The following is a 27,031-nucleotide window of genomic DNA, read 5'->3' as shown; positions in this document are numbered from 1 at the left end:
CTTTTACATCTTTGGTTAAGTTTATTCCTAGGTACTTGATTTTTTTAGTTGCTATTGAAAATGGTATCTTTTTCTTGAGTGTCTCTTCAGTTTGTTCATTTCTAGCATATAGAAACATTATTGACTTATGTGCATTAACCTTGTATCCCGCTACTTTGCTAAATTTTTTTATTAGCTCCAGTAGCTGTATCGTCGATTTCTCAGGGTTTTCTAGATATAAGATCATATCATCTGCAAACAATGACAGTTTTACTTCTTCTTTTCCAATTTGGATGCCTTTTATTTCTTTGTCTTGCCGGATTGCCCTGGCTAGCACTTCCAGCACAATGTTGAATAACAGTGGTGACAGCGGGCATCCTTGTCTTGTTCCTGATCTTAGAGGGAAGGCTTTCAGTCTCTCACCATTGAGTACTATGCTGGCTGTGGGTTTTTCATATATGCTCTTTATCATGTTGAGGAAGTTTCCTTCAATTCCTACCTTTTGAAGTGTTTTTATCTAAAAGGGATGTTGGATTTTGTCAAATGCTTTTTCAGCATCTATTGAGATGATCAACTGATTTTTCCCTTTTGACTTCTTAATGTGTTGTAATACGTTGATTGATTTTCTTATGTTGAACCATCATTGCATGCCTGGAATAAACCCCACTTGGTCATGGTGTATGATTTTTTTAATGTGTCTTTGGATTCGATTTGCAAGTATTTTGTTGAGGATTTTTGCATCTATATTCATTAGGGAGATTGGCCGGTAGTTTTCCTTTTTTGTAGCATCTTTGCCTGGTTTTGGTATTAGATTGATGTTAGCTTCATAAAATGAGTTAGGTGGTGTTCCATTTTCTTCAATGTTTTGAAAGAGTTTGAGTAAGATTGGTGTCAGTTCTTTCTGGAAAGTTTGGTAGAATTCCCCTGTGAAGCCATCTGGCCCTGGGCATTTATTTGTGGGAAGATTTTTGATGGCTGATTGGATCTCTTTGCTTGTGATGGGTTGGTTGAGGTCTTCTATTTCTTCTCTGGTCAGTCTAGGTTGTTCATATGTTTCCAGGAAATTGTCCATTTCCTCTACATTATCCAGTTTGTTGCCATACAGTTGTTCATAGTATCCTCTTATAATTTTTTTAATTTCTTCAGGATCTGCAGTTATGTCACCTTTTTCATTCATTATTTTGTTTATATGGGTCTTCTCTCTTTTTTATTTTGTCAGTCTAGCTAGGGGCTTGTCAATCTTGTTGATCTTCTCAAAGAACCAACTTTTGGTGATATTTATCCTCTCTATTGTTTTTTTGTTCTCTATGTCATTTATTTCTGCTTTAATCCTTGTTATTTCTTTTCTTCTACTTGGTTTAGGATTGGTTTGCTGTTCATTTTCTAGCTTCTTCAGTTGATCCATTAGTTCTTTGATTTTGGCTCTTTCTTCCTTTTTAATATATGCGTTTAGTGCTATAAATTTCCCCCTTAGCACTGCTTTTGCTGCATCCCATAGGTTTTGGTATGTTGTGTTCTCATTTTCATTCGTCTCTATATATTTAGCAATTTCTCTTGCTATTTCTTCTTTAACCCACTGATTGTTTAGGAGTGTGTTGTTTAACCTCCAGGTGTTTGTCAATCTTCTAAGTCTCTGATGGTTATTGACTTCTAATTGTATTCCATTGTGGTCAGAGAATGTGCTTTGAATAATTTCAATCTTTTTAAATTTATTGAGGCTTTTTTTATGTCCTAGCATATTATCTATTCTGGAGAAGGTTCCGTGAGCACTAGAAAAGTATGTGTATCCTGGTGATTTGGGATGTAATGTCCTGTAGATGTCTGTTAAATCTAATTCATTTATCAGATTGTTTAGGTTTTCAATTTCCTTATTGGTCTTCTGTCTGGTTGATCTATCTATAGGAGAGAGTGATGTGTTTAAGTCTCCCACAATTATTGTGGAAACATCCATTGCTTCCTTTAGTTTTGCCAGTGTTTCTCTCATGTATTTTGTGGCACCTTGATTGGGTGCATAGACATTTACGATTGTTATTTCTTCTTGTTGAATTGCCCCTTTTATTAGTATGTAGTGGCCTTCTTTGTCTCTCAAAACATCCCTGCATTTGAAGTCTATTTTATCTGAGATTAATATTGCTACACCTGCTTTCTTTTGGCTGTAGCTTGCATGAAATATTTTTTTCCATCCTTTCACTTTCAGTTTCTTTGTGTCCCTGTGTCTAAGATGAGTCTCTTGTATGCAACATATGGATGGTTCATTTTTTTTGATCCATTCTGCGAATCTATATCTTTTAATTGGGGAGTTTAATCCATTTACATTCAACGTTATAACCGTGAAGGCATTTCTTGAATCGGCCATCTTATCCTTTGGTTTATGTTTGCCATATTTTTCCCTCTCTCTATTAATATCCTTTATTGTACCCATACCGAATCTCTTTAGTACTGAACCTTTCTCCAAGTCTCTCTGTCCTGTCTTTGTTTCTCTGTCTGTAGGGCTCCCTTGAGTATCTCCAGTTGGGCAGGTCTCTTGTTAGCAAATTCTCTCAGCATTTGTTTGTCTGTGAAAAATTTAAGCTCTCCCTCAAATTTGAAGGAGAGCTTTGCTGGATAAAGTATTCTTGGTTGGAAATTTTTCTCACTCAGAATTTTAAATATATTGTGCCACTGCCTTCTCGCCTCCATGGTGGCTGCTGAGTAGTCAGTACTTAGTCTTATGCTGTTTCCTTTGTATGTGGTGAATTGCTTTTCTCTTGCTGCTTTCAGAACTTGCTCCTTCTCTTCCGTGTTTGACAGTGTGATCAGTATATGTCTCGGAGTGGGTTTATTTGGATTTATTCTATTTGGGGTTCGCTGAGCATTTATGATTTGTGTATTTATGTTGTTTAGAAGATTTGGAAAGTTTTCCCCAACAATTTCTTTGAATACTCTTCCTAGACCTTTACCCTTTTCTTCCCCTTCTGGGACACCAATGAGTCTTATATTTGGACGTTTCATATTATCTATCATATCCCTGAGGTCCATTTCGATTTTTTCAATTTTTTTCTCCATTCTTTCTTTTATGCTTTCATTTTCCATTCTGTCATCTTCCATGTCACTGATTCATTGTTCAACTTCCTCTAGTCTTGTACTATGAGTGTCCAGAATCTTTTTAATTTGGTCAACAGTTTCTTTAATTTCCATAAGATCATCCATTTTTTTATTTAGTCTTGCAATGTCTTCTTTATGCTCTTCTAGGGTCTTCTTGATTTCCTTTATATCCCGTACTATGGTCTCATTGTTCATCTTTAGTAATTTGAGTAGCTGCTCTAGGTGCTGTGTCTCTTCTGGTCTTTTGATTTGGGTGCTTGGGCTTGGGTTATCCATATCGTCTGGTTTTTTCATATGCTTTATAATTTTCTGTTGTTTTTGGCCTCGTGGCATTTGCTGAACTTGATAGGGTTCTTTTAGGATTTGTAGACCAATTGAAGTCCTTATCTCTAATTTATCAGATCTACAGCTTCGTGGAGTACACTTTCTCTAACTAACCAGCAGGTGGCATCCACGAGCCACCTGTTCTCCACAAGCCAGTTCTCCCCTGCTTAGCCTTTTTGGTGAGTGGGGGAGTGAGTCTTGTGGGGTCCAATAGGTGTACCAAGCTTGCGTGTGTAGTTGGTGTTGCCTGCCCTGTATATGGGGCGTGTTTCTGGGCAGTCAGGGAGGGGGGGGTGGCCCTAACAATCAAATCTCCCTGGTGATCCTAGAGTTTTAAAGCTGCTGCAATAGTCTAATCCTTCAGTTCAGTCCTGCCACAGTTTGTCTCTGCCACTGACCCACAAGTCCTTGGTATTGGCGTATGGCTCCTGAGACTTGCAAGTGGGCCCCTCTTCCAGGCCGTGCACCCCGGGTCCTCTGTTGAGGGATGACTGTGCTGTGTCACATGTGAGTGCCGTCCCCCCAGGGCAGTTCTGGGCTGCTGGGCTGTGTAGGGAGGCTCCCAGTCTGCTGAAATGATGGCTGAATGGGGCTTTGTTAATTCACACTGCTCTACCTTCCCAACTCTGGGACAGTCAGCTGAGGTTGCAGGGAAGGCTAATGTCCACTCCCAGTTTTGTGGTGTGTGCCTGTTATTTGAAGCACTTCCGTCACACTGGGTTGTCTGGGGCAGTTCTGGGCTATGGGGCTGGCGATGGGCAGGAGTGTTTCCTGTCCACCAGGATGATGGCTGTGAGCGGACACCCCCCTTTTCTTGGGAAATTGTGGTGTTTAGTGAATTTTCTCAGCCACTGGATTATTGCGTTTTGTCTCAGAGCTCTCCTAGTTCTGCTCTTGACTTGACCTGCCGAAATTGCAAGTCTTTGAAGCTTTCTGTATTGGGCTTCTTAGAGTAATTGTTTTAGAAAAAGAAAAAAGGATTTAAAAAAAAAAAAAAAAGGGCCCTCCTCAGAGATCTAATGGGTTATTGAAATGCTAAGAGACAAAGCAACCAGGGCCATTAAGGAAAGGTCCACAGGGCAGAGAGATCAGCTTTTCTTCGGGATTTGCATATGCGCCTCAGGGCCCTTCCCCTTTCTATGTTCACCAGAACTCCAAAAATCGTCCGCTTTTATTTTGGAGTTTTTCGTGTTGTTTTTTTTCCCTATGCCTGTCTCCTCTCTGTTGGGCTGACTGCTCTCAGATTCTCTGGTGTCTGGTCTCAGTCTATCTATGGTTGAAGTTTGGATCAGTAGAATGAGATTCCGATAAGGGCTGCCACTGCAGTTCTCCCTTCTCCTTCCCGGAGCTGACAGCCCCTCCTCCCACGGGACTGAGCCTGGCAGGGAGGGGCGCGGGTCCCCTGGCCGCAAAAACTTACAGATTTCGCTGATCTCAGCAGTTCCACGTTTTCATGAGTGTTGTATGAAGTATGCCCAAAGTCAGATTGCTCTGTGGTGTCCAGTCCACGCAGTTCCTGGCTTTCTGCCTACTTTCCTGGAGGAGTAACTAAAACATACAGCTCACCAGTCTGCCATCTTGCCCCGCCTCTACCTTCAATACTTTTTAATAGTGTACATTTTCGAACTGCTGTCCTAAAGGAAGCTCTATAAAACTTGAGTGTACTGAGAGGAGGAAAGACAAAATTCTAGCAAGAGCCATTATTGGCTGTACTGATTGTATCTACCGACTACAACTTGAGGTCTGGGATCAAGCTTTCTCTAGTTACATGATAAGACAGTGGTTTCTCTTCAAGTTCCCAATATACACTATATAAGTGAGCCCAGTGCCCAGAAGGATGGGCTGTGGAATCTGTTTAAATCTGTAGTTCATAGCCTGCACACTTATTGAGGGTATGTGTTGAGGGTATGTCATGATTCCCATTCTATAGAAAAGAATGTTTTTCCCCCATAAGGATCTATTTTTAATAAGTTAGCTAGCTCTGGGAATATTAAATATCTTTTTTAAAAAGCAATTCTGCCATTCATGATAAAATAGGAATAAAATGAACAGAGGGCCACCCAGCAGGAAAGTTCTCTCACTCTTTAGACTTCAGTCAGTCTAACTGCCTGGCAAGGCCTCAGCTGTGGTTGCAAACTAGCCTCTGCTCCACTTACTGCCTTAGTGACTTACCAAGGTGAGTGCCCTGAATATATTGACACTGACTTCTTTGTGAGGGTTGTGTGTTTAACATGGAAAGGATGATACTGGTAGATAGGCCCTGGTCTTTGTGACATTGCTGTACCAAATTTAGTGTCTTTACAAAATTGTGGAGGTAAACTTGCTTGAAAATAGAAATAATGGGAGGGAATTAAACGACTGTCTTGCCTTCTATTTCTTGTTTTCCAAGTGGTTTGCTTATTCCATGCGCCTGTTAATAACTTGACTAATTTTGCCCTTTATTTCTCTTTTTCCACGTGGCGGTCACCTTGTAACTTATGTGAGTGTCTCTGCCCTTTTCTTGGCCTATTGATTGCAGTGGCATCCTGTGCTGAGCATACTAAAGCGCCGCATTGAAGAGAACACTGGCCGCACCTTCAACTCCTTGCTCTGCAATCTTTACCGAAACGAGAAAGATAGCGTGGACTGGCACAGTGATGATGAACCCTCGCTAGGGAAGTGCCCCATCATCGCTTCACTCAGTTTCGGTGCCACACGTGTGTTTGAGATGAGGAAGAAGCCCCCACCAGTGAGTATTCTCTTGTTTATGCTCTTCCTGTCTTCTCTGATTCTGCAGAAAAGATAGAGTTCCTAAAATTCCTATTTTCATATTTAGAGGACAGTAGTGTATGTTTTGTTGATGATATTTTTTCAACTGGTTATTCACTCCATGGTTGACTTTTGTCTTCCACAGTGCTCATTCATTCATTTAGTCATCCTGGAGGAATTGCCTGCTATGTGCCCAGTGCTGGTGGCTTGTTACCAAGTACTGCCAATACATTGGCAGAAAGGAAAGATACAGTCTCTTTCCTCATGGAGGTATAGTCTGGTGGGGGCAGACAGATGTTAGTGAATACTCAAAGAATTGCAATTGTGGTAAATGGTATGAAGGCGGTTTATAAAGGGATGACTCAAGCTAGTGGGGCAAGAAGGGAAAGGAAGGAGGCTCAAGGAAGTTGCTCCTGAAGAAGGCTTTATTTTAAGTAAGTGCTTTTCATCATAATGTTGCCACTTTTCTATCAGGGAGCATCACTTGCATCATCACTGCCTTCTCAGCGTTCTTCTGAAATGCAGATGAAGCTTTAACTCTTACAGACAGAGGGAACTAATGCCAGATTATCAGAGGTGACGGTTGGTCCAAGTTCAAGGAGGAAATCAGTGACTAACTTGACTGTATAATAACTTCAGCTTTCTACCCCAACTCTTACCTAGCTTACATGACATTTGAGGAATACTAGGGCTATTATTTTTTTTTTTTTAATCAAAAAGTGTAGAACCTTATGACTAAAACAGATAGATTGTGGGAATGCTAGGAAAAGAACAAACCTCTACCAAATTGTCTGAATTCCAGGGTTTGTGCCTTTTCCCAACCAAGGTTCCCCATCATTCAGCTTGCAACATGAAACCAAACCCAGTCAGGGTGGAAGGTCCACAAGGCTGTTCCTGATTCTGACCTAATCCAACTCATGTACTTATTAGTTGGTCAGTGTTCATGTCTCTTCTTCATCAGATATCTTGGCTCTGAGAGTGAAATCCATGCCTGGGCTGTTTTCTTGACATGGATTTGGGTTTCCAAACATGGTATTTTGACACATATTGAGTAATTTTGCATATAAGCCATTAAGTACCTTTTGTTGGTAGGGTTTCCATTGGTTGGGCCTTCCTTGATTGTGTTTAGATAGTAACTTCGGTATATGTTAGCAGGAGATTGCCAGTTGCCAGTGACTTGTCTAATGAACTCACTCTCTGAGCACTTTGAATAGCTGTCACAGTTTTTACTAGCAGTCAGCCTTCTCATGTCCCAAGGAGCACTACTTGAGAACCAAACTGTCCAGTCTTCACCATGTTCTTTTTTGGGTATGATTATGCTTCTGTACACAGGCTTTCACTCACTTAAATTCCAAGTTCGTGCATGTGAAGAATTCATCCTGCCTTCAGCAAGGCTCCTGTTATTTTTAAGTTTAGACCTTCTTCTCAAGCCAGACATAGGGAATATCAACTTTTTAAAAAACTTTTTGTCTTGAAATAATTTCAAACTCACGGGATAGTTGGAAAAATAATACAAACCCCATCCAGAGAACTTTTAACATCCTCCAACCCCCACCTTCAGATACCCAGATCCACCAGTTTTAACATTTTGTCATCTTTGCTGTATTAGTCTATCTATTTTCTGAACATCTGAGAGCAGGTTACACACATCATACTCTTTGCACATGTCATACTCCCATGTACATATCCCATGAACAAGGATATTCACTTATGTAATCACCTGAAGTACAGTTAGCAAGAAATTTAACATTATAAAGCTTATGTTCTATGTTCCAGTTTTTTCTTATGTCCCAATAATGTCATTTTGAGCCGTTTCTTCTTTATTCTTAGATCCCATTCAGTGTCATGTATTGCATTTAATTATCATTATCTCTTTAGTTTCTTTCTCTCTCTTTTTTTTTAATTGTGGAAACTTACAACATAAATCTTCCCACTCCAACTCCTCCCCAGCATGCTATTCTGTAGGACTAATCACATTCACAGTATTGTAGTACCCTCAGCACCATCCGTTACTAGATCTTTCCCCTCACCCCATACAGAAACTCTGCACTAACTTTGTATTAACTCCCCACTGCCCCTGCCCCCAATCCTGGTAACCTGTACTCTGCTGTCTCCATGAGTTTGCATACTCTCTGATATTTTCTTTGTGGTTACCATGGGGCTTACATTTAACATTCCTAAATCTATAATAATCTTGTTTGCTTTGATACCAGTTTAACAACTTCAATAGATACATAAGCTAAGAATATCAGGTTTTTGCCAGGCCTGTTTCTGGGAGCTGGGGCTGAAACAATGAATAAGATGAAGAGGTCTTTCTTCTCCAAGAGTTCATGATGTAGCACTTGCTGGTGCTGTTATCCTTCCATCCTCCTTACTGGCAAACAAGCCATAGTGCATCTGGTATCATCTTTGGTATTATCTCTGTCTTTGTTTCTTCACTGCTTGTTTCTTTGTTGCTAACTAGTCAAGTATTCAGTTACTGTTACTCTACACACACATTTACCACCACCACCTCCTTTAAGAATGTTTTGGGGACCTATTTATAAAATCAGAATTTAATAATTTTCCCAAAGTGTGGTTTGGGGATAATTAGTTTTACAATTATATACAAGTGGCTTCCGGCTATTAAGCATTTGCAGTGTTGTGATGCCCAGAAATACCCCATTCCTTCCCCTTCCAGGTAGCTGAAGCTCTTCATGTTTGCATATAAAAATATTATACATGGTGATCAAGAGCGATTTCTTGGTAATATACTTCAGTAATGGTATAGGTTAATATGTGGACTGAGAACATAATTACTACATACAATATTGTATCTGAAAGAAACAGTTTGGAACAAAATCTGTGTTTAAGAAGGAGGCTGCCTGTATTGCAGCTCTGTTTTCTCCTCAAGGCCTCTTGGAGTCTGTCTTGATGAACAACAAGTGAAAGCACAGGCCATGAAACACCGATTATAAAATGTGGTAAAAGCCCGTTGTCTGCCAGTAGCAAGGGAATCAGCATTATAACTATTGTAGCTGATTTGAAGAAAATAAAGATTTAATAAGAAAGAAAATTTGTCTGAGATCTTGAAACAAAGTTAGCTTTGTTTGGGAAAAAATATATTTGGGAAGACATATAAACATGTTAGTACCACAGGTTATTGACTCTAGTAAATTTTGGCTTCCTGTCTATTCTTAACTATGATTGAGTTTGATGTTTGATGCAAATTTTGTATATTCCTTCAGTTCTGGCTTTTGTTTAAGTTGAGGCAACTGAATTTTAATATATTGAAATTATAATGGCATTAGTGAATAAAGCTTAAAAATGACCTTTCTCTTTTAGAACTTATTAGTTCCATTCTTGGATATACAGGACCCACGTTTAAACTTTTGGACAGATTCCTTCAGGTTTTTCTTAACAGACTCCAAAAATTGGGTTCTCTACAAATCTAGCCAAACTAGAAGTACGGAAGCCTTTGCTTGAGTTGACAACCTTGGAAATGTATCTTAGGATACATCACCTTTATATTATAATGATCCATTTTCTGGAAGATTGAAAGGAAATAGTTATTGCAAATTTGTGTCTACTTTTCTTTTTAAACTCAGGTGATAGCTCTGAGAAGCATGACTTATGATTCATATAGCCCAAAGTAAAAGCATAAATTTAAAATTATAAATTAGGTTAATATTCTGTGTGGGAGTCTGACCTTCTGTAACTCTTAGCTACCTGGCTTAGTACACTGCTGTACATTTGTAATTTTCATGTCTGTCAACAAGACATTTGGGGTGCACCAAGGTTATGGAAAGCAATCTCTTTCAAACTCCAATTAGCTGGTTTTTTGTTTTAATTTAATTTTTTTATTAGACAAGTTGTGGGTTTACAGAACAACCATGGATAAAATACAGGATTCCCATACAACACCACATTACCAACAAATGTTGGTGTGGAACATTTGTTACAATTGATGGTAGCACTTTTTTATAAGTGTACTATTTTTTTTAACAGTAGTAGCCAGCATTTATTGAGAGATTCAATGTTCTAGGCACTGTGTGAAGCAATTTACATGGTTACGTCATTTAAAACATCCAGTATACAGGCCTGTGAAATATGTCCTGTTATTATTATTATTATTATTTTAATTAGAAAAGTTGTAGGTTTACAGAAAAATCATGTAAAAAATACGTTGTTTCCATATACCATCCCATTGTTGACACTTTGCATTAGTGTGGTACCTTTGTTGTAATTGATGAAAAAGTATTAAAATAGTACTGTTAAATATAGTCCATAGTTTGCATTAGGTATGTTTTTTCCCATACACCACCCTATTATTAACACATTGTATTAATTTCTTACATTTGTTATAATTCATGAAAGAACATTCTTATATTTGTATTATTAACCCCAGTCCAACATCCACAACAGGGTTCACGGTGTTATCTAGTTCCATGTTTTATCTTCTAACTTTTCATTCTAGTAACATCCATGGCCCAAAACTTCCCCTTTCAACCATATTCACAGACATAATTCAGTACTTTTAATTTCACTCAAAATAATGTGCTATCGTCACCACCATCCATTTCCAACCTTTGCAATCAACCTAAATACAAATTCTGGACAAATTGTACATCAGCTCTCCATTCTCTACTCCAAGTCTATCCCTTGGTAACCTATATTCTAGATTCTAACTCGATGAGTTTGCTTATTATAATTAGTTCATGTTATTGAGATCATACACTATTTGTTCTTTTGTGTCTGTCATATTTTATTCAGCATAATGTCTTCCAGGTTTATCCATGTTGCTGCATGGATCAGGACTTCATTTCTTTTTACAGCTGAATAATATTCCATTGTATGTATATACCACATTTTATTTGTCCATTCATCAGTTGAATGGACAGTTGGGTTGCTTCCACCTTTTTGGCAATTGTGCATAATGCTTCTGTGAATATCACTGTGAAAATATCTGTTCAAGTCCCTCCTTTCAATTCTTCTGGGTATATACCTAGCAGTGGGATGGCCCAGTTGTATGGTAATTCTATATTTAGCTTCCTAAGGAACTGCCAAACTGTCTTCTACAACAACTGCATCATTTTACATTCCCTCCAGCAATGAATGAGTATTCCCATTTCTCCACATCCTCCCCTACAGTTGTGGTTTTTGTTTTTTTAATAGTAGCCATTCTCGTGGGTGGGAAATGATATCTCACTGTGGTTTTGATTTGCATTTCTCTTCTAACTAATGATGTTGAGCATCTTTTCATGTGCTCTTTAGCCATCTGTGTATCTTTTTTTGGAGAAATGTCTATTCAAGTCTTTTGCCCATTTTTTAATTGGGTTGTCTTTTTTTTATTGCATTGTAGAATTTCTTTATATATTTTGGATAATAAACTCTTATTGGATATGTGGTTTCCAAATATTTTCTTTCATTGAGTAAGTTACCTTTTCACTTTCATGACAAAGTCCTTTGATGCACAAAGGTTTTTAATTTTGAGGAGGTCTCAATTATCTATTTTTTCTCTGTGTTGCCATGTTGATGACATCGCTCCAAATTCTGATGAATTTTAACCTATCAGATGAGAAGCTAATATCTGTTTGACTACAGTCACATTATCTCATCTGGAACTGACATAGAAGAGTCATGACATTTCCTACACTTCATTCAAGTAGGCACTTTTGTCAGAGAAAAGCATCTGTTTTGGTCCACTTTCAAAGAGAAATACTCTTGATTTTTTTAAAAATTCAAACTCTTCCACCCCTGCGGCAGCTGCTTGTTTTGTGGTCTGGCACCTTAAGCAGATCTCTGTAACTGCTGATCTTCTGAAAGCTGCCCCAGTTCCACACATTGCTTTCCTAACAATTTCTCACTGTGCTGAGATTGTAAGGAGATCTTTGTTTCCTAAGCATCAGTGCCCTCTCTGATTTATTTATTTGACTAGTGAGCTTCATGCATACATCATTCTTGAGATTAGATATTTCACTCCTCCAAGGTGCTGATCCTTTTGACACTATCTTCTAGCCCAAGTCTGCCAACCCCTGCTCATCCATTTTGATTTTGGAGTAAATTACCATTTCCTTTAACGATACTAAGGAACTTGGGGGTATAGTAGACTTGCCTGATCTTGTTCTTCCGTTCACCTCAATGCCTTCTTTTGTTTAATTCAAATCAAAGACTGAGTGAACAACACCATATCTGTCTTCGGAACAATGCCGGGAAAAACTGTCTTGATACCAAAGTAAAGCTTACTGAATATATTTTAGGTATTTGTCAGAAACCAAGAACCTTTTTAATTCTATCATCCTGAGCTCATTAAAGCTTTTCTACTTTCCTTCTCCCAAAGCCAGTTGTACTTTTAAAACTGCATGCACGTGATGCATGGACTGCATCACGTCCATGTTGTAAAGATTAGTCTGGTTCTTTTCATAACTAGCTTTAATTCTATACCGAAGAACAAGCTGGAAAGGGAACTGCATTTGGCAGGTTGCTATTTCTCTGTCGGTTACCATGGAAACAGTGATGGCTACGGGGTGGGGGTGAGGGGCGGTTATTAGATAATAGCAAGAAGTTTGTGAAGCACTGGAGATTTAGATGCCAAAAGCCTTGTTTTTCTAGCAAATAATCTCTGGATAAGCTGTGTCCTTCATGCACTGATTCTTGCAAATGTAAAGGCCTTCTGTCTACATCAAGGTGGTTGAGCTGAAGCAAGTTGGACATTCTCTAACCACTCCTATCTCTAGCTGCTTCTGAAGAATGTGAACCCTGTTCATATCACCAGAGGAGGTGGTTGTAAAATAATGGTAGAGACTGAGAGCTCTTAGTGGATTGGGGTTCAAAGTTACCTCCCTTACTAATTGTTTTTTACACACTACTGGTGAGAATGAAATATAAAAATGTCAGTCAATATGATTCTGGATATTGATATTTTTTTCCAGGACTTTAGAAAGAAATGATATTGGGGAATCCAAAATAATGTACTGAATAGCTTAATTTTGGAAACTGATAAACTAATGCAGCAGTTCATGGAGTAGTGACTGAACATCCCCCTTAGCCAGCAGCCCCTGCTGCTGCTATTCCAGTCATCCATCCTCCTTCTTCATATATATTCTGATAACTGCTTCTGTTCTGAGAAATCATAAGAAAAAAATTGTTGAAAACCATGGTCTTTTTAAAAAAAAACCCTAATGAGATGTAGAAAATCAGGTTTTTATTTCTTATTTCTGTTGCTGATGTTGTTAAAAAGCACTTATCTGCCTCATTTATGCTTACTCCTTTTGTAAATGGAGATGATCATTGGTAGCTACTTCATGGGAGTAATAGAAAAGTTTTGCCATGAAAGGCACCATGAAAGTTGTTTTAGTAATCAGTGAGTTTTTCAGCTTTTATAAATGGTAGATGTCGTGGTGACTTTTTTTCCCCCTTTTTTATTATGGTAAAATATACGTAACTTAAAAATCATTTTAACCATTTTTTTTTCACTTTTTATTTTGAAATAAGTTCAAACTTACAGGATAGTTGCAAAAATAATACAAACTCCATACAGAAAGCTCTAACATACCCCACCCTTCCCACCCTAGATATCCAAATCCACCAATTTTAACATTTTGTCACCTTTGCCCTTCCTTCCTTCTTTCCTTCCTTCCTTCTTTCCTTCCTTCCCTCCTTCCCTCCCTTCTCCCTTCCTTCCTTCCTTCCCTCCTCCTTTCCTTTTTCCTTCCTTCCTTTACTCCTCCCTCCCTTCCTTCCTTCCTTCCTTCTTTCCTTCCTTCCTTCCCTCCTTTCCTCCCTCCTCCTTTCCTTCCTTCCTTTCTTTCTTCCTTCCTTCTTTCCTTTTTCCTTCCTTCCTTCCCTCCTCCCTCCCTCCCTTCCTTCCTTCCTTCTTTCCTTTCTTTTTTCTTTCTTTCCTTCCTTCCTTCCTTCCATCCATCCATCATCTGTCTACCATGTCATTTATCTATTTTCTAAACCTTTGAGAGGTTACACACATCATACTCCTTGAACACATAATACTTCCATGTACATTTGCTATGAACAAGAATATTCACTTACATACTCACCTTGAGTATAATTATCAAGTTCAAGAAATCTAGTGTTGATATAAAGCTTATGTTCTATGTTCCAATGTTTTATGTCCCAATAATATCGTTTTGAGCCTTTTCTCTCCATTCTTAGATACCATCTAGTATCACGTATTGCATTTAATTGTCATCATCTCTTTGCTTTCTCTTTCCTTTTTTCTTTTTCTTTTATTGTGGAAATATATATATAACATAAACCTTCCCATTCCAGTCCCTTCCAGCAATACCATTCAGTGGGATTAATCATATCCACGATGTTGCACTACCCTCACCACCATCCATTACTAGAACTTTCCCTTCATCTCAAACAGAAACTCTGCACTCATTTCACATTAACTCCCCATTGCCCCTGCCCCCCAGCCTGGTAACCTGTACTCTATTCTCTTTCTCTATGAGTTTGCATATTCTTTGATATTTTCTTTGTAGTTACTGTGGGTCTTAAATTTAACAATCTAAATCTGTAACAATCTTGTTTGCTTTGATACAAACTTAACAACTTCAGTAGCATAGATAAACTGTTCCTGTACCTCTGTCCTCCCACCTTTATGTAGTTCTTGTCACAAATTACCTATTTATACTTTATAAGTCCAAAACCTTTGATTTATCATTACATTATATGCATTTGCCTTTTAAGTCCTGTAGGATATGAAAAGCGGAGTTATAAATAAAAAATGTAGTACCGATGTTTATGTTTACCCATGTCATTATCTTTACTGGAGATCTTTATTTCTTCTTGTAGCTTTGGTCAATTGTCTAGTGTCCTTTCCTTTTGACTTGCAGAACTCCCTTTACCATTTCTTTTACGGCTGATCTAGTGGTGATGATGTACCTCAGGTTTTATTTATATCTAAGAATGTCTTAATTCCTCCCTCATTTTTGAAAGACAATTTTATTGGATACAGAATTCTTGGGTGGCAATTTTTCATTTTAAACACTATATATGTGTCTTCCCACTGTTTTCTTGCCTCCATGATTTCTGATGAGAAATCACTTAATTTTATTGAGGCTCCCTTGTATGTGGCATGTTACTTTTCTCTTGCAGCTTTCAGAATTCTCTTTATCTTTGGCATTTGACAGTTTGATTATAACTTGGCACAATATGGATCTATTTGGGTTTATCCTGTTTGGAGTTTGTATCTTGGATATGTATATTCATGTCTTTTGTTAAATTTGACAAGTTTTCAGCCATTATTTCTTAGAATATTATCTCTGCCATTTCTCACTTTCTTCTCCTTTGGGGACACCTACAATGTGTATATTGGTATGCTTGATGGTGTCCCACAGGTTCCTAAGGCTCTGTTCACTCTTCTTCATTCTTTCCTCTTTCTGCTCTTCAACTGGAAGATTTCAGTTGTCTTATTTTCAAATTCACTGATTCTTTTCTCTGTCAACTCCAATCTGCTGTTGAACACTTCTAGGGAATTTTAAATTTCTGTTACTGTGGACTTCAGCTCTGTTCAGTTTCTTTTCATAATTCCCATCTCTCTATTGATATTCTCTTTCTGTTCATCTGTGGTTTTTTCCTGATTTCCTTTAGTTCTTTGTTCATGTTTTCCTTTGACTCTTTGAGCATATTTAGGACTTTTTTTTTTTAATCTTTGTCTGAAATGGTTTCTAAAGCTTTCATCTTCTCCTTTGGCTGGGCCACTATTTCCTGTTTCATTGTATGTTTTGTAATCTTTGTTGAAACCTGTACATTTTGATATTTTTGTGTGCTATCATTGGGATTTAGTCTCTGTGATGTCTGTTCCTTAGTCTTGTACCCAGCTAGTGTTATGACAGAGCTTTCCTTGAATAGTGGGAACTAACAAAAAAAAAAAAAAGGAGAAGAGAGAAAAGAAAACACCTTTCCTAGTCTTTAAGATTGATTTGTGGGAGTGCTTTCCTCCCGGGCTTATCTATACAATAAATTCCAGGCTAAAGCATGGGGACCTCCCTAATCCTTTCTATACATGCCTCTGGTCTTGATCATGAACATGTGGCCCTAGAAATTCCCCCATAAACATGGGTACAAATGTTTGTCTTCCCTAGGAAACTGTTTCCTCCCCACACAGGGCACTGCACTGTATGTCTTAGCCAGCAATCCTTGCCCCAGGCGGCACAACTTACTGCTCTCCTGCAGGATTCTTTAGGTGAACTCAGTGAGCTGTCTTCTACATGCAGGGCAAGTTCTGGGACAATGAGCCATTCAGGCACCAGCAGATTGGTCCAGACATACATACTCCCAGTATGTACATGGAAGTTACTTTGCTTCCTCTGTAATTGGGACCAAGGATCTGCACAGGAGTGTGGCTGGCTTTTTGCAGAGCTGATAAGGGGATGGGGGAAAGGGCCAGCCAGGGCACCATGAGATCTTACTAACTTTTTTTTTTAATTTGTTATTAGAGAAGTTGTAGGTTTACCAAGAAATCATGCGTAAAATACAGAGTTCCATATTCTATCCTATTATTAACACTTTGCATTAGTGTGGTGTATTTGCTGCAATTGATGAAAGAACGTTTTTATAATTATTAACTATAATCCATGGTTTAACTTTGGGTTTACTGTGTTGTACAGGCATGTGGATATTTTTTTAGAATTTTTATTCTACTAATATATATACAGCCTAAAATTTCCCCTTTTACCATATTTTTAAATGTATTACAGTGCAGTTACTTATGTTCACAGTGTTGTCCCACCATCACCACTGTTCATTACCAAAACTTTTCCATCACCCCAAACAGAAATTCTGTACTTATTAGGCATTAACCCTTTCATCTCTACCTTCCATCTCTTCCCTACACCTATCCTGGTCACCTGTATTCTAGTTCTAACTCTATGAATTTGCTTATTATAATTAGTTCATATCAGTGAGATTGTACAATATTTGACCTCTTGTGTCTGGTTTATTTCACTCAGCATACTATCTTCAAGGTTCATTTATGTTGTCACATGTATAAGAACTTCATTCCTTTTTACAGCTGAATAGTATTCCATTGTATGTATATACCACATTTTGTTGGTTCATCAGCTGAAGGACACGGGTTACTTCCATCTTTTCGCAATTGTGCTTATCTGTTATGAACAGCAATGTGTAAATATCTGTTCGAGTCCCTGCTTTCAGTTCTTTTGAGTATATACCTAGAAGTGGGATTGCCAGGTCATATGGTAATTCCATATTTAGCTTTCTGAGGAACTGCCAATCTGTCTTCCACAGTGGCTGCACCATTTTACATTCCTACCAACAGTGAATGAGTATTCCTATTATTCTACATCCTCTCCATCACTTGTAATTTTCTCTCTCTCTTTTTTTTTAATAGGAGTCATTCTAGTGGGTGTGAAATAGTATCTCATGGTTTTGATTTTCATTTCTCTAACGGCTAATGATATTGAGCATCTTTTTATGTGCTTTTTAGCCATTTGTGTATCTTCTTTGGAGAAATGTCTGTTCAAGTCCTTTGCTCACTTTTCAATTCTGTTTGTTTTTTGGTTGTTGATTGTAGGAGTACTTTTTTTTTAATACTCATTTTATTGAGATATATTCACATACCACGCAGTCATACAAAACAAATCGTACATTCGATTGTTCACAGTACCATTACATAGTTGTACATTCATCACCTAAATCAATCCCTGACACCTTCATTACCACACATACAAAAATAACAAGAATAATAATTAAAGTGAAAAAGAGCAATTAAAGTAAAAAAGAACACTGGGTGCCTTTGTTTGTTTGTTTCCTTCCCCCATTTTTCTACTCATCCATCCATGAACTAGACAAAGTGGAGTGTGGTCCTTATGGCTTTCCCAATCCCATTGTCACCCCTCATAAGCTACATTTTTATACAATCGTCTTCAAAATTCATGATTCTGGGTTGTAGTTTGATAGTTTCAGGTATCTACCGCCAGCTACCCCAATTCATTAGAACCTAAAAAGGGTTGTCTGTATTGTGCATAAGAGTGCCCACCAGAGTGACCTCTTGGCTCATTTTGGAATCTCTCTGCCACTGAAGCTTATTTCATTTCCTTTCACTTCCCCTTTTTGGTCAAGAAGATGTTCTCCATCCCAAGATGCCAGGTCTACATTCCTCCCCGGGAGTCATATTCCACGTTGCCAGGGAGATTCACTCCCCTGGGTATCTGATCCTGTGTAGTGGGGAGGGCAGTGATTTCACCTTTCAAGTTGGCTTAGCTAGAGAGAGAGGGCCACATCCGAGCAACAAAGAGGCATTCAGGAGGAGGCTCTTAGGCACATTTATAGGGAGGCCTAGCCTCTCCTTTGCAGCAACAGTCTTCCCAAGGACAAGTCTTATGGTAGAGGGCTCAACCCATCAAACCACCAGTCCCCTATGTCTGTGAGCACATTAGCAACCATCGAGGTAGAGCAGGCCAATACCCTTGCATTCTCCACCAGCAGTAGGAGTATTTTTTATTTTCTGGGTGTTAAACCCTATGCTGGTTTGAATGTATTATGTCCCCCAGAAAAAGCCATATTCTTTGATGCAATCTTGTGTGGGCAGACGTTATCAGTGTTGATTAGATTAGAATTCTTTGAGTGTTTCCGTGGAGATGTCCCCTACCCAACTATGGGTGATGACTCTAATTGGATAATTTCCATGGAGGTGTTGGCCCGCCCATTCAGGGTGGGTCTGAGTTAAATTACTGGAGCACAATGTATAAGATCAGACAGAACGAGCAAGCTGCTACAGCCAAGAGGGACGCTTTGAAGAAAGCACAGGAGCTGCAAATGAGAGACAGTTGGAAGACAGCTGTTGAAAGCAGACTCTTGCTCCAGAGAAGCTGAGAGGAGAAAAACTCCAAGTGCAATTAAGAGTGACATTTTTGAGGAACTGCAGCCTAGAGAGGAACGTCCTGGGAGAAAGCCATTTTGAAACCAGAACTGTGGAGCAGACACCAGCCACGTGCCTTCCTAGCTAACAGAGGTTTTCCGGACACCATTGGCCATCCTCCAGTGAAGGTACCCAATTGCTGATGTGTTACCTTGGACACTTTATGGCCTTAAGACTGTAACTGTGTATCCAAATCAACCCCTTTTATAAAAGCCAATCTATCTCTGGTGTTTTGCACTCCAGCAGCATTAGCAAACTAGAACAAACCCTTATCAGATATGTGATTTGCAAATATTTTTTTCCTGTTCTGTGGGTTGTCTTTTCATTTTTTTGACAATGTTCTTTGTTTCACAAAAGTTTTTAATTTTGATGAAATCCAGTTTATTTTTTCTTTTGTTGCTCATGCTTTTGGTGTAAAATCTAAGAATCCATTGTCTAAAATAAGGTTCTGAAGATATTTCCCCATTTTTTTTTTAAGAGTTTTATATTTAGGTCATTGAGCCATTTTGAATTAATTTTTTTGTATGTGGTGTGAGGTAGCAGTCCAGATTCTATCTTTTGCTTTTGGATTTCCAGTTATCCCAGCACCATTAGTTGAAGAGAATATTTTTTCCTATTGAATGAACACCCTTATTGAAAATTAACTGGCCTTAGATATGAAGACTCAGTTCTGGGCACTCAACTATATTCCATTGGTCCATATATCTGGTCTTATGCCTGAACCAAACTGTTTTAATTATAAGAAGCTTTGTGGCAGATTTTGAAGAGGAAGTATGAGTCCTTCAACTTTGTTCTTCTTTTACAAGATTGTTTTGGCTATTCAAGCGCCCCTTGCAATTCCATATGACTTTGAGGATTGGCTTTTCCATTTCTGCAAAACAGGGTGTTGGAATTTTGAAAGGGATTGCACTGAATTTGTAATTCACTTTAGGTAGTACAATAACAATATTAAGTCTTCTAATGCATGAATAGAGGATGTCTTTCCTTTTATTTAGGTCTTCTTTAATTTCTTTCAGCTATGTTTTATAGTTTATAGTGTATAAGTCTTATACCTCCTTGGTTAGATTTATTCCTAGGCATTTTGAATGAATTATTTCCCAAGTTAAATTTATTCCTGGATATTTTATTCTTTTTGAAGTTATTATAAATGGAATTTTCTTAATTTCCTTTTCAGATTGCTCATTGCTGGTATAGAAATATAAGTGATTTTTCATGTTGATCTTATATTCTGCAACTTTGCTGAATTCATTTAGTTCAGGTAGTTCTTGTGGATTCTTTGGGATTTTCTATCTATAGAATCATGTCATTTGTGAATGAAGATAGTTTTACTTTCTCCTTTCCAATTTGGATACCTTTTCTTTCTTTTTCTTGCCTAATTGCTCTGGCTAGAACTTCCAATATGATGTTGAGTAACAGTGGTGACAGCAGGCATTCTTGTTCCTAATCTTAGGGGAAAAGCTTTTGGTCTTTTGCCATTGAGTAAAATGCTTGCTGTGTTTTGTTTTGTTTTTTTAACGCATTTTTTTTATTGTGAACTGTAATATATATATATATATATATATATATATATATGATAACTTTCAAAGTATGATTTAACAAGTAGTTAGAGAACAAATTCCAAAGAATGTCATGGGACACAGTTCCACAACTTCAACTATTTACATCATTGTAAAATATAACATACATACAGAAACGTGTTAACTTTTGATGTAAAGCTCAGCAAGTAGTTATATAGGTAATTTCAAAAATTGTTATGGGTTACAGTTCCACAGTCTCAGTTCTTTCCTTATCATGCAATATAGAGTATATACAGAAAGCTGAAGACTTTCAAAGCACAATTCAACAGGTAGCTGTAGAGAAAATTTCAAAGGGTGTCATAGGTTACGGTTCCACCATGTCATTTACCTCCTTCCAGCTATTCCAACACCCCAGCATCTATTATACATATATATATTTATATTTATATAAGTTGCAGTATTCATAGACCTTTGTTAAATCTTATATTGTTTGTTGCCACCCCTTCTTCTCACTTAATCCCTTTCTCTTTCTTCAGGGGTGTCTAGGCAGCATGGGGATGGGAGCTGCATCTGATTGTTGTTCTTAAAGAGGCTGTTGCCTCTGGGTTTTAGGACTTGTCTGGCATAGGAACACTCTGGTGGATTTAAGTTTCTGAGAGATAAAACTTAGTAAGTGAATCTTTTATAGAATCTCAGGTAGGGACCTATGTATTTGGGGACTACTTTTGAGAAGGGCCTGGCATACGGTGGTGATTTGGAATGTCTAGCTGGAGCTTGCATACAAGAAACCTCCAGGTTAGCCTCTCTACTCTATTTGGGATCTCTCAGCCACTGTGACCTCAGCTTGTTGCCTTTTTCCCCCTTTTGGTCAAGTAGGCATTTTCAGTCCCTCACTGCCAGGGCCTGGCGTATTCCTGGGAGTCATTTCCCACATCGCCAGGGAGATTCTTTCCCCTGGGAGTCATGTCCCTCGTGGTGGGGAGGTTAGTGAATTTATTTACTGAGTTGAGCTTAGAGGGAGAACGGCCACATCTGAGCAACAAAAGAGGTTCTCAGGAGGTGCTTCTTAGGCATAATATAGGAGGGCTTAGCCTCCCATTTACAACCCTAAGTTCCACAAGAGCATGCCTCAAGCTGAGAGTTTGATTTATTAAGTAGTGGGGTCCTAATTTCACTTAATATATATTCTATTCCAAGATAAATGGTCACTTTCTTACATTGTCTTCACTTACTATTTCACTTAGTACAATCATCATCACTCTCAACTTTAAACAATTATCATAACATAATACATCCCAGAGCTCTTATCAGCTGCTAATTATTCATCCTTAGTATTCGTGTAGCATTGGTAAGATATTCCTATTAAATATAGTCTTTAATATGTAATGGACAGTTTTTCCATACCACTCTGTTGTTAACCCTCTGCACCAGTGTCATACCTTATTAAGTATATCATGCTAACATTTAGGTTTGTGGTGCTACTCTGTGGGTTACATGTCTTTAAATAACCATTTACAAACATGTTTGCCTTCAATGTGTCACTGATACTTATAATCTTATTAATGAACCATAGTCACACCTGACCATTCCCATACCATTAAGTTCACCCTCATTATCATATCTGTACATATTAGATTATCATTCCCCTTTCACTAGCTTCTATCTCTAGGTCCCCTATATTCTACATTATAGAACACCTATTTTACATTTTTCATGGAGTTCACATTATTGGTAACATACAATTTCTCACCTTTTGTGTCTGCCTTATTTCAGTCAGCATTATGTCTTCAAGATTCATCCATGTTGTCATATGTTTTACGGCCTTGTTCCTTCTTACTGCTGCATACTATTTGTGCCAGTTTGAATGTATTATGTCCCCCAAACACCATTATCTTTGATATAATCTTGTGTGGGCAGACCTATCAGGGTTAATTAGATTGTAATTCTTTGAGTGTTTCCATGGAGATGCGCCCCACCCAACTGTAGGTGATGACTCTGATTGGATAATTTCCATGGAGGTGTTGGCCCGCCCATTCAGGGTGGGTCTGAGTTAAATTACTGGAGCACAATATATAAGATCAGACAGAACAAGCAAGCTGCTACAGCCAAGAGGGACACTTTGAAGAAAGCACAGGAGCTGCAAATGAGAGACAGTTGGAAGACAGCTGTTGAAAGCAGACTCTTGCTCCAGAGAAGCTAAGAGAGGAGAAATACCCCAAGTGCAACTAAGAGTGACATTTTTGAGGAACTGCAGCCTAGAGAGAATGTCCTGGGAGAAAGCTATTTTGAAACCAGAACTGTGGAGCAGACACCAGCCACGTGCCTTCCCAGCTAACAGAGGTTTTCTGGACACCATTGGCCATCCTTCAGTGAAGGTACTTGATTGCTGATGTGTTACCTTGGACACTTTATGGCCTTAAGACTGTAACTGTGTATCCAAATAAACCCCCTTTTATAAAAGCCAATCCATCTCTGGTGTTTTGCACTCCAGCAGCATTAGCAAACTAGAACAGTATTCCATCATATGTATAGACCACATTTTGTTTAGCCACTCATCTGTTGAAGGACATTTGGATTGTTTCCATCTCTTGGCAATTGTGAACAATGCCACTATGAACATTGGTGTGCAAACATCTGTTCTTGTCACTGCTTTTAGATCTTCTGGGTATATACTGAGAAATGAAACTGCCAGACCATAGGGTAACTCGATATCTAGTTTTCTGAGGAACCATCAAACTGTCTTCCAGAGGGGCCATACCATTATGCAGTCCTACCAGCAATGAATAAGAGTTCCAATTTCTCTACATCTTCTCCAGCATTTCCAGTTTCCTGTTTGTTTAATGGCAGCCATTCTTATTGGTGTGAGATGACATCTTATTGTGGTCCTGATTTGCATCTCCCTAATCGCTAGTGAAGATGAACATTTTTTCATGTGTTTTTTAGCCATTTGTATTTCCTCTTTGGAGAAATATCTTTTCATAACTTTTGCCCATTTTATAATTGGGCGGTTTGTACTACTGTCATTGAGTTGTGGGATTTCTTTATATATGCAAGATATCAGTCTCTTGTAAGATACATGGTTTCCAAATATTTTCTCCTATTGCGTTGGCTGCCTCTTCACCTTTTTTGACAAATTCTTTTGAGGTACAGAAGCTTTTGATTTTGAGCAGTTCCCTTTTATCCATTTTTTCTTTCATTGCTTGTGCTCTGGTGCAAGGTCTAAGAAGCGACCTCCTAATACTAGGTCTTGAAGATGTTCCCTACATTATCTTCTAGGAGTTTTATGGTACTGTCTCTTATACTGAGGTCTTTGATCCAGTTTGAGTTCTTTTTTGTATAGGGTGTGAGATAGGGGTCCTCTTTGTTGAAGAGATTGTTCTGTCCCAGTTCAGTGGATTTGGGAGCCTTATCAAAAATCAGTCGACCATAGATCTGGGGTTCTATTTCCAAATTCTCAGTTTGATTCCCTTCATCAGTATGTCTGTCTCTGTGCCAGTACCATGCTGTTTTGATCACTGTGGCTTTGTAGTAGACTTCAAAGTCAGGAAGTATAAGTCCTCCCACTTTGTTTTTCTTTTTTAGAATGTTTTTAGCAATTTGAGGCCCCTTTCTCTTCCAAATAAATTTGGTAACTAGCTTTTCCAAGTCTGCAAAGTAGGTTGTTGGAACTATTATCGGTATTGCGTTGAATCTGTAGATCAGTTTGGGTAGAATTGACATCTTAACGATGTTTACACTTCTATCTCTTTAGGTCCCCCTTGATTTCTTTTAGTATAGTTTTGTAATTTTCTGTGTAGAGATCTTTTACATCCTTAGTTAAGTTTATTCCTAGGTACTTGATTTTTTTAGTTGTTATTGTGGATTGTAACTTTTTCTTGAGTGTCTCTTCAGTTAGGTAATTTCTAGTGTATAGGAACATCACTGACTTATGTGCATTAATTTTGTATCCTGCCATTTGCTGAATCTGTTTATTAGCTCAAGTAGTTGTATCATCAGTTTCTCAGGGTTTTCCAAATATAAGATCATATCATCTGTAAATAGTGACTTTTTTACTTCTTCCTTTCCAATTTGGATGCCTTTTATTTCTTTGTCTTGCTAAATTGCTCTGGCTAGAACTTCTAGCGCAATGTTGAATAATAGTGGTGACAGCAGGCATCCTTGTCTCATTCCTGATCTTAGATGAAGGCTTTCAGTCTCTCACCATTGAGTACTATGCTGGCTGTGGGTTTTTCATATATTCCCTTTATCGCGTTGAGGAAGTTTCCTTTAGTTCTTACCTTTTGAAGTGTTTTTATGAAAAAAGGATGCTGAATTTTGTTAAATGCTTTTTCAGCATCTGTTGAAATGATCATTTGATTTTTCCCTTTTCATTTGTTAATGTGTTGTATTATGTTGATTGATTTTCTTATGTTGAACCATCCTTGCATGCCTGGGATGGACCCCATTTGTTAATGATTTCTTTGGATTCAATTTGCAAGTATTTTTTTGAGAATTTTTGCATCTATATTCATTAGGGAGATTGGCCTGTAGTTTTCATTTCTTGTAGCATCTTTATCTGGTTTTGGTATTACAGTGATGTTGGCTTCATAAAATGAGTTAGGTAGTGTTCCATTTTCTTCAGTTTTTTGAAAGAGTTTGAGTAGGAATGGTGTCAGTTATTTTTGCAAAATTTGGTAAAATTCCCCTGTGAAGACATCTAGCCCTGGGCTTTTATTTGTAGGAAACTTTTTGATGACTGATTGGATCTCTTTACTTGTGATTGGTTTGTTGAGGTCTTCTATTTCTTCTCTTGTCAGTCTAGGTTGTTCATGCTGTTTCCAGGAAATTATCCCTTTCCTCTAAATTGTCTAGTTTGTTGGTGTGCAGTTGTTCATAGTGTCCTCTTAATGACTTTTAAAATTTCCTCGGGATCCACACTAATGTTCCTCCCTCTCGTTTACTATTTTGTTTATTTGGGTCTTCTCTCTTTTTGACTTTGTCAGTCTAGCTAAGGGTTTGTTAGTCTGGTTGATATTTTCAAAGAACCAACTTTAGGTTTTATTTATTCTATTGTTTTTTTTGTTCTCCATTTCATTTATTTCTGCTTTAATCCTTGTTCTATCTTTTCTTCTACTTGTTTTAGGATTAGTTTGCTGAACATTTTTTAGTTTCTTCAGTTGTTCCATTAGTTATTTGATTTTAGCTCTTTCTTCCCTTTTAATGTGTGCAGTTAGAGCTATAAATTTCCCCTTCAATACCGCCTTCTCTTCATCCTGTAAGTTTTGATATGTTGTTTCACATTTTCATTCATCTGTAGATATTTAGCAGTTTCTCTTGCAATTTCTTCTTTGACCCACTGATTGTTTATGAGTGTGTTGTTTAACCTCCAGGTATTTGTGAATGTTCTAAATATTTGATCACTATTGACTTATAGTTACATTCCATTGTGGTCAGAGAATATGCATTGAATAATTTCAGACTTTTTATATTTATTGAGGCTTGTTTTATGCCTCAGCATTTGATCTGTCCTGGAGAAAATTCCATGAGCACTAGAGAAGAATATATATCCTGGTAATTTGGGATGTAATGCTCTATATATGTCTGTTAAGTCTAATTCGTTTATCATATTGTTCAGGTTCTCAATTTCCTTATTGGCCCTCTGTCAGGTTGATTTATATATAGGAGAGAGTGATGTATTGAAGTCTCCCATGATTATTATGGATATATCTATTGCTTCCTTCATTTTTGCCAAATGTTTGTCTCATGTATTTTGGAGCACCCTGATTGGGTCGTAAATATTTATGATTTTTATTTCTTCTTGGTGAATTGTCCCTTTTATTAGTATATAATGTCTTTCTTTGTCTTTTATGACATCCTTGCATGTAAAGTCTATTTTACCTGAAATTAGTATTGCTGCCCCTGCTTCCTTCTGGCTCTAGCTTGCGTGGAATATTTTTTCCCATACTTTTACTTTCAGTCTCTTTGTGTTGCTTGGTCTAAGATGAGTCTCTTGTAAACAGCATTTGATGGTTCGTATTTTTAAATCTGTTCTGCCAATCCGTCTCTTTTAATTAGGGATTTTAATCCATTCATATTCAATATTATTACTGTGAAGGCAGTTCTTGAATCAGCCATCATATCCTTTGGTTTTTAATTGTCAGATCTATTTTTTCCCTCTCTCTTTATTTCCTTTACGTTACCCTTACTAATACTCTTCAGTTCTGTGCCATTCTCCAAGCTTCTCTCTTTTGTCTTTTTTTCTTAGGTGGTGGAGCTCCCTTTAATATTTCTGGCAGGACGGGTCTCTTAACAATTTCTTTCAGCATTTGTTTATGAAAATTTTAGCCCTCCCTCAATTTTGAAGGAGAGCTTTGTTGGACAAAGAATTCTTGGCTGGCAATTTTTCTGTTTCAGAATTTTGAATATGTCAGAGCACTGCCTTCTCGCCTCCATGGTGCCTGCTGAGTAGTCAGTGCTTAGTCTTATGTTGTTTCCCTTGTATGTGGTGAATTGCTTC

At 37.9% G+C, this 27,031-nt stretch overlaps 1 protein-coding gene across 4 annotated transcripts in view; it reads left to right on the top strand.

The window, feature by feature from the left end:
* Positions 1-27,031, top strand: part of ALKBH3 (alkB homolog 3, alpha-ketoglutarate dependent dioxygenase) — a 101,459-nt gene that overhangs the window by 50,495 nt on the left and 23,933 nt on the right. For all 4 annotated transcript variants that reach the window (XM_037839451.1, XM_037839454.1, XM_037839453.1 and 1 more), the window contains exon 12: positions 5,906-6,115. In XM_037839451.1, coding sequence (XP_037695379.1) covers positions 5,906-6,115 — 210 coding nt within the window. The remainder of the gene's footprint in view (positions 1-5,905; positions 6,116-27,031) is intronic.

This window comes from Choloepus didactylus, chromosome 6 (assembly GCF_015220235.1).
Source record: "Choloepus didactylus isolate mChoDid1 chromosome 6, mChoDid1.pri, whole genome shotgun sequence".
NCBI classification, from domain to species: Eukaryota; Metazoa; Chordata; class Mammalia; order Pilosa; family Megalonychidae; genus Choloepus; species Choloepus didactylus.
The sequence above is the reverse complement of the archived record's forward strand: the minus strand, read 5'-3'. Positions and strand labels throughout refer to the sequence as shown.